We start from the raw sequence: 8066 nt of genomic DNA on the forward strand, positions 1-8066 counted from the left end.
CGCGGAGCCCGGCGCCCTACAGAAGCAGGCCGACCTCTGCAACGACCGCCGCATGGCGTCCAAGCGGGTGCAGGAGCTCAGCACCGGGCTCTTCTTCGCCGTCCTCGTCAAGGTGAGTCCCCGCCCGCTGCCCCCGGTCCCGGCAGAGCCCAAGGACACCTCGCTGGAGCACTGTCCCCGCAGGAGAGCGGGCCCCTGGAGTCCGAGGCCATGGTGATGGGCGTCCTGAACCAAGCCTTCGACGTGCTGGTGCTGCGCTTCGGGGTGCAGAAGCGCATCTACTGCAACGTGAGTGCGCGCCGTATGCGGAGGGCGGAGGGCGGGAGCGAAGCCATGGTCCCTGCTGGGCCCTCCCTCCGCCGTGGGCCCCAGGACGGCCTGCTGGCCCTGCCCAGATGGGGCCGGACTCCTCCCAGGACACTGGCACCCAGGAACAGGCCTGTCCCTGGCCAGCAGGGGGCGGCAGGTGGTGCGGGCCTGAGGGAGCAGAGGGTGGAAGAGGCGGAGGCCTGGCCCGGCTCCTCCCAGGAGACTGAGCCCTGGCGCCTGCCTGGAGTGCACGTGATGCCAATACAGCAGTGAGAGAGGAGAAAGTGCTGAGCCAGCTGGAGTCGCCGGCCTGTGCCCAAGGTCCCGAGGGAGCAAAGTTCGGTCCAGTCAGCCCTGCAGTACAGCCCGCGGGGACACCGCCCGCAGGCTCGCGGGCCCACTCGCAGCCCCCGCACGTGGTCACCCTCAGGTGCCACCACAGCCGCAGGTGTCCAGAAGCTGAGGCCAGGGTCGGTGGTCCCCGTCCCAGGTCGGGAGCGGGCCGGGCAGAGGCCGCCCCAAGTCCAGGGCTCGCTGGGGTTGGGGTTAGGAGGCAGCACCCCAGCTGAGCCTGAGGGTTGTGGTGATGGCTGTGCACCCCCAGGCCCTGGCCCTGCGGTCCTACCACTTCCAGAAAGTGGGCAAGAAGCCGGAGCTCACCCTCGTGTGGGAGCCTGAGGACCCCGAGCAGGAGCCGGTGCGGCAGGTCAGCACCCCTCTCATCCCCGCTTGTGCCTGCGCCCTCACGTGCACCCTGCCACCCAGCAGTGCGGGCCCCATGTCGGGCTCCGGGCCCTGTCCCCCAGCAGCACGCTCAGATACCCTCCTGGGACCCCCCCTCCCCGGGCAAGGGCTCTTCACCTGGGGTCCCATGTCTGAGAGTCTGAGAGCCCAGACCCGACACCCAGAGGTCAGAGAACAGCTTGCGTTCGGCCACCCAGCCCCGCGCCATCTCCCTGGCTATGCCTCCTGCCTGGCACACAGTGCCCTCCAGCTGCTGTGGTTTTTCCTGGGCACCAGCGGGCTGGGGAACCAGCTGGCCGGACAGTGCGGGGCGGCCTGTAACTACAGCACCCTCTCTGTGTCCCCTTCCCATGCGGCTCGGCCACAGGTGGTCACAGTCTTCAGCCTGGTGGAGGTGATCCTGCGGGCCGAGGCTTCAGCCCTTAAGTACAGCGCCGTCCTGAAGCGGCCAGGCCATGAGGGCTGCCCAGGCCTGGAGGACACAGAACCCGAGGACACGGAGCCTGAGGCCTGAGCTTCGGCAGAGCACCCAGCCTGCCCACCCACCCTGGCTTTTAGCAAGAGGACCTTTCGACACCAAAGGGGACTTTTAATTTGGTTTTTAACAACTCAGGGGTTTGTTTTTATTTTTATTTTTTCATTTTATTTTTGCATCTCAGTTTTAAAAAATGAACTGGAGGGGAGCAGTTGGGACTGGGTGGAGGGCTGAGGCCTGGCCAGCACATCCCCCAGAGGGAGCGCCGGGTCCTCTAGAGGCCAGGCCACACCAGCCCTGCCCTCCCCTGCCTGGGACGGGGCTCAGCCAATCAGTGTCGTGGAATAAAATCAAGTGTGAAGCGCTGTCTGTGTGGGCGCCCAAAGCTTGGCACAGGCTCCGCCCACAGCTGGGCCAGGGTCACTGTCCTGGAGCCTTCCTGCTCAGTGCCAGCATGATTCACGGCCGGCCGTGGGGCAGGTGGGTGCAGAGCCTGTCTCCAGCTGATTACCAGGGCCGCCAGCTGTCACCACGGGGCTGTGTCCTCCCTGCCCCACTCCCTCCTTCCTAGGCTGGACCGTGAAATGGCCTCGTGCACACCCCGGAGGTAAGTTGATCTCAGGGCCCCTGGCAGTGCCTAGGGAGTGGGACAGAGTGAGAGGGTCTGCGGAGGGAGAACGCTCAAGCCTGCCCACCGGAGGGTTCGGGCTCCTGGGGACCCAGGGACAGCCTCAGCCTGCACTGCTTTCCCCAGGCTGGACAGGCAGGACTGGTGGCCCCAGAGTTCCAGAAGTGAGGAGAAGACCGAGGCTCCACCAGCCTTTCCCACGTCTCAGGGTCACTGGTCACTGCGACTTTTCCTCAGAGAAAAGGTTGGTGGAGTCCCTCGTAGGAGTGCCTTGCAGGGACTGGGTGTGGCCACTCCGACAACTCTCCGTCCATCTGTCCTGCTTCCCCAAGATGTCCCCTTCGCCCATCTCCAGAACCTTCTGGGAGCAGCCCTCCGCAAGCAGGAGAGGTGGCATTTTCTGTGGGGCGGAGAAAGCCTTCTGGTGCTTCCCGGCCAGGCAGCCAGGCGTGAGGACCCGAGTGTCTGCCCTGCCATGCCCCTCACCTGCGCCACCTCCCTGCCAGCCCCAGGCTGTCCCTGTCCCCAGGGCACTCATAGCTGGACTGGATCGTCAGCGAGGAAGCCCTTTGCTCTTGTTTATGGCCCCCGGACGTGGTACCTGGAGCCCATGAAGACCCCAGCTGCTCTCACCCCATGGGACAGGAAACCCCCACAGGACACAGGTATCCTGAGGTAGCACAGCCAGACTGCCCAGCCATGACTAGGGCTTGAGAGCCCACGCTTTCTTCATGCAGATCACCCTTGCAGCCAGGTGTGTTGGCCATGCCTATAATCCCAGCACTAGGGAGGCTGAGGCAGGAGGATCGCCACTAGTTTGAGGCTAGCCTGGGCTTTACAGGGAGTTCAAGGCCAGCCTGAACTACATAGTGAGACCCTGTCTGGAAAAACCAAAGCAGAAAAACCCAACAGTCTTCTTACCCCATAAAAGCCAAGTCCTTCATCTTCAGTCATTCATTCAGCAAGTATCACTGAATACAGTGTAGCGCATGAGGGAGACACCCCTCCCCACCGTCCCATGAAAGGGACCAGTGTATGGAATAAGCAGGCTGCTCCCTGATGGCCACTGACCCTCATTTCCCAGCCAGGCAGCCGCTGTCCTACGCTGGCACAGCCCAGACCCACTGAGGAGGTGAAGCAGGGCCTCGAGGCTGCCACTGGGCCTGGCTGGGGGAACCTGCACCTGTGCCCGACAGACACTGAGACCACAGCAGCTCTTCCCTGTCGCCCAGGGCGGTGGCGGTATCTTCCCCGGACCCATGGGTCCCCAGAGCCCAGCCCGGTGGTGTTGGGTACAGAGACCCAGAAAGCGGTACTGGGCTGGGCAGGGCCAGCGGGCAGGAAGCTGCCCATGCATCGGATCGCGGTGGGACCGGATGGGCAGTGTGCATATTCAGTGGTCCATGCACAACGACAGGGCAAACCCGACTTCAGGGGATGTGGGTGCAGCAGGGAAGTTTATTCCTTGTGCTTAACTGCCTGGCAGGATGTAGGAAAATCTTTTTTTTTTTTTTTTTTTTTTTTTTTGAGGGGCAGTTTTGAGACAAGGTCTTGCTGTGTAGTGCATGCTGGCCTACTCACTGTGTAGCCCAGACTAGCCTCCAACTCTCAGCAATCCTCCTGCCTCAGCTTTCCAGAGTGTTGGGATTCCAGGCATGTGCCACCACACTCGGCAATTTTTTAGCTGGGTTTGGTAACACACACCTATAATACTAGCACTCTGGGAGGCTGAGACAGGAGGAACTCTAAATTTGAGCCCACCTGGGTAGCTTAAAGAAACCCTATCTCAAAAATGGAAAGGGCTGGAGATGTAGTTCAGTGTAAACACACACACACACAGAGTCAATAAGGGTCCGAACGACCCCACCCCACACAAGGAGGAAGGCCAGATGGGAAAGGAGTGTGTGCCCCAGGGGTGCTTGGGAAGGGGCTTCCAACCCTTGCTCTTCCATGAGAAGTAGTGGACTCACGGCAGCTGCAGAAGCCTGGGTCTGAGTCCCTCCCTCGAGTCGAGTCAGACCCTGAGCCACTAAGAGCACCGAGGCCAGCGTGACACTGCTCTGCCAAAGACAGGCGGCTGCCGTCCCTCAGAGCCCAGCCACCCCGTGGGGAGGATGCGCCTGTGGCTCAGGAGGCCCTCGAAGACAGGCCCAGCAGCTGCCAACCCGAAGCCACCACTGTGTGTCCGCTGTGAGGGAACCCCCGTGCAGGTTCACGGTGAGAAGTGGTGTCAGGCGTTGGAGACCGCGTGTTACATGACAGGTAACAGAGCGTATACAGATCATAGCAAAGCAGCTCAGCCAGGTGTGCTAGTCCACACCTGTATTCCCAGCCCTCTGGGAAGCTGAGGCAGAAGGATCTCAAGCAATTTGGCAAGATGCAGTGTGAAAAATTCTGAAAAGGCTGAGATACAGTGCAGTAGTTCAATCCTCCCTATTACTCCCCCCGCAAAAAAAACAACATTTTAAGATTGAACAAATAAAGAATTGTGTTACTTAGGAACAGCAGTAAATATCAAAAATGAACAGAGGAAAGTTCTTTCCTGTAAGAAGGGAGAATGCAGGGTAACAGAAATCACAAACTTCACAGGTCTGTCTCACCTAAACACTGGTTGTACACGAATAGAAACAACAGCGGGAAAGTCCTACATCGACCCTGCAGGCGTCCTGTTCCCTCACCACAGGGCACGTTAGCATCGTCACCCTGCTGACCACCCCGCGTTCCTGCTGACCAGCGGCCTGCGGCTCTGTGAGTGGGAAGCACTGCCCAAGGCCTTCGGCTTGGCGCTGCAGGGACAAACGTCCACCTCAGTGGAACCACAGGCCCCTGGCCTCTGAGCCCAGCGGGGTGCGGCCTCGGGGCTCCCAGGATGAGAGGCCCACACGGGCACCTGTCAGGCGTCCAGGGCCCGAAGTTGTGCCCCGCTCCTGTATCACAGCGCTCCGGAGGCTGAGGCAGGAGGAGAGCGAAGACCTCAAGGCCAGCCTGGCCTGCGGAGTAAGACTGTCTCAAAATGAAAAATAAAGGTTCCATGGCCGGGCGTGGTGGCGCACGCCTGTAATCCCAGCACTCGGGAGGCTGAGGCAGGAGGACGCTGTGAGTTCGAGACCAGCCTGAGCTACATAGTGAGTTCCAGGTCAGTCTCAACTACCTAATGAGACCCTGTTTCAAAAAACAAAACAAAAAATAATAATAATAATAATAATAAATAAAGGTTCCAGAGCCGGGTGCAGCTTAGCAGAGAGGAGGCACCAGGCTCCATTCCGGCCCAAGTGGGAAAGGAGGCTGTGGCGGAGAAAGTGCTAGAGGAGGAACCGCGTCAGGGTGCTCTGTGGAAACAGCTGGGATTCCACACAGCCAAGTTCAGATCGTGAATTTGAAACCTCATTTGTAAGATCATCGCCTGGGATGTGCTCGTTCTTTTTATGTATTGTTGTGGTTCCAAGGTGTCTTTTTCTCGTATCCAGAAAGTCCCATTTGGGGAGAAGACATTTGAATCATCTATTTTATGTAAAGAGGCGGTTTAATGCAGCCAGGGTTGCAGACCATGTTGTACTCCCTGATGTCCACAAAGAGAGCCTTGATCAGTTCTGGAAAACAGGCAGCCAGATCCTGGAAAGGCTGCAGGAACTGGCTGCTCCGTGGGACGGGAAACCAAGCATCCTCTGGGCCCCACAGGTTCCAGACGAACCAGTGCTTGTGACAGTCGCCAGCCTCGCTCCTGGGACTCCCGTCCAAGTGAAATCTCCAGACACTCACCTTCCCTCTGTGCCCAGAGCTCCTGTCTGTCACCTGTCACCTTGGAAGCAACAGCCAGCTCCCAGCTGCCGGCCTCTGCCTGCCATGGCTGAAGACAGCACCTGCTTGACTTGTACAGAGGGCCCCGCACCACCCGTCTCCCACCCTGACGCTGGGGCCGTCTCCTTCCTGCCCCGATGACCAGCACTCCTGGGGAAGGGGATGCCTGCCCCTTCCTCCGGGTGGGACAGGGCCAGAGCGAGGCCAGTTCCCTCTCAGAAGGAGCCAGCTCCGTGAGCCCAGCCAAGCCCCTGGGCTCCAGACCCTCAGCCTGCAGCCTCCTTCACCTCAGGGTGTGGCCGCCTCCCCTCCAGCCCTGTGGTTCTGGCCACACCAGGCTCTACCCTGTGATGTAGAACCAGTCATTTTCCCACCCACAGATGGTGTAAATGGGTTTTTTTTGAGACAGAGTCTTACTGGGTATCCCAGGCTGGCCTCAGCCATCCTGCCTCAGCCTCCCAAGGGCTGGGATGCAGGCATGTGCCACCATTCCTGGCTGTAAGGGGACATTAAACTCTGAAGGAATCTAGGAATCCTGGCACACGTCTGTAATCCCAGCCTTTGGGAGGCTGAGGTAGGAGAATCATCACAAATTCTAGGTAGCCATATTAAGACCCTGTCTCAAAAAAATAACAAACGAAACAGTTGTGAAGGACCCCCCCCCCCGAAAGAGGGGAAAGTGATGCAGGCTTGGAGCCTATTTAATTTATGTCTTTTCGGCTTATGTTTGACAAAACTCGGCTCTTCATGCATCACCTTAATGATTTCTTGCCATAACCACATATTATCTGTGGTGTTACTCGTGTTTCTTATTTAATAGGCTTGGGTTTTCCGTACAGTAATTACTAAGGGGAGGACCGGCATCTCCGGCCGTGACCAGGAGGCACCTGTGTCTCCCAGGCCAACCAAGCAGAGGTTACCACCAGGGCCAGGTCTACAGCCTGCTCCATCCTTCTCAATGGGGAGAGGCAGTAGTGTGGTGTTAAGATATCCTAGAACCAACTGAGGGTCTCTCCTCATCCGAAAGATAGGAGGAGAATCAAAGATAATGACTCTCACCAGGTTTGGGTCCAGAGTCCCAGCTACTAAGGAGGCTGAGGCAGGAGGATCGCTGGAGTCCAGGAGTTCTGGGACAGCCTGGGCAATTTCCTGCGACCCAGCCCCCCCTGGAAAAATAACAAAGTAAAGGTGTTCTCATTGTGCAGTTCTGTGCCACTGAATGTCCTCGGTGGCGGCAGCTGAACTAGCCACCATGTCACTTAAAGTTACCTGAAAGACTGCACTTTGGAAGCTTGAGTTTGTCATGTTAGGAAAATGCTCCTGCCTGCTGCACCCAGCTGGGGACCCCAGATGTGGCCTGGGCAGAGCCGGGCATCGGCAGGGACGCTGGGGACACAGGACTGGCCTCCCTGCCCGGAGTCCAGCCCCCCACCTCACACACACACACACACCGCCTCACGTGCTGGGCCCGAGGAAGGACTGTGACCCCATCACTGCAGTGGGTGACTCAGGGGCAGAGGTAAGGTGGGGGCAGGTGTCCCACAGCCCGTGGTGTGGACAGATGCCCTTTGTTCACCATGCGTGATGCGTGCTGTGTGTGTCTAGTGCTGCCCAGACTCAAGAGGAAAATTCACTGGATGCCGGGCAGACTGGGTGAGCATTGGTAATGTCACATGGCAGAGTGAGAAGGGAGCCGCACGACACAGTACGGGGGCAGGGGGCAGCTAACTAAGCCAGATGCGGTTGTACATGCCTGTAATCCGGCCACTCTTGGAGGCTGAGGCAGGAAAGATCCAAAGTTGGAACTCTACCGACAATTTAGGGACTTTAGTGACTTTTTTTTTTTTTTTTTTTTTTTTTTTTTTTTGAGATGGGGTCTTACTGTAGTTCAGGCTGGCCTTGAACTTACTGTGCAGCCCAGGCTGGCCTCAAATTCATGGGGATCTTCCTGCCTCAGCCTCCTGAGTGCTGGAATCACAGGGAAGCATGCACCACCATGCCCTTAGTAACTTTGTCCCAAAAACTTTTTAAAAAGGGCTGGAGGAGGTGCTCAGTGGGAAGGCCCTGAATTCATTCCCAATTTGGGGGTAGAGCATAGAAGATAAGGGGTAG

General features: G+C 58.4%; 1 protein-coding gene across 1 annotated transcript in view; it reads left to right on the forward strand.

Moving 5' to 3' along the window:
- Positions 1–7798, forward strand: part of Dis3l2 (DIS3 like 3'-5' exoribonuclease 2) — a 289941-nt gene extending 282143 nt beyond the window's left edge. Inside the window, exons 19-23 of the mRNA XM_033763990.1 lie at positions 8–112; positions 184–288; positions 914–1015; positions 1421–2135; positions 5835–7798. Of these exons, the coding sequence (XP_033619881.1) occupies positions 8–112; positions 184–288; positions 914–1015; positions 1421–1567 (459 nt within the window). The 3' untranslated portion in view covers positions 1568–2135; positions 5835–7798. The remainder of the gene's footprint in view (positions 1–7; positions 113–183; positions 289–913; positions 1016–1420; positions 2136–5834) is intronic.
- The last annotated feature ends 268 nt before the right edge of the window (positions 7799–8066 follow it).

Source organism: Fukomys damarensis, unplaced genomic scaffold (genome assembly GCF_012274545.1).
Source record: "Fukomys damarensis isolate Sample0158 unplaced genomic scaffold, DMR_v1.0_HiC HiC_scaffold_16, whole genome shotgun sequence".
NCBI lineage: Eukaryota > Metazoa > Chordata > Mammalia > Rodentia > Bathyergidae > Fukomys > Fukomys damarensis.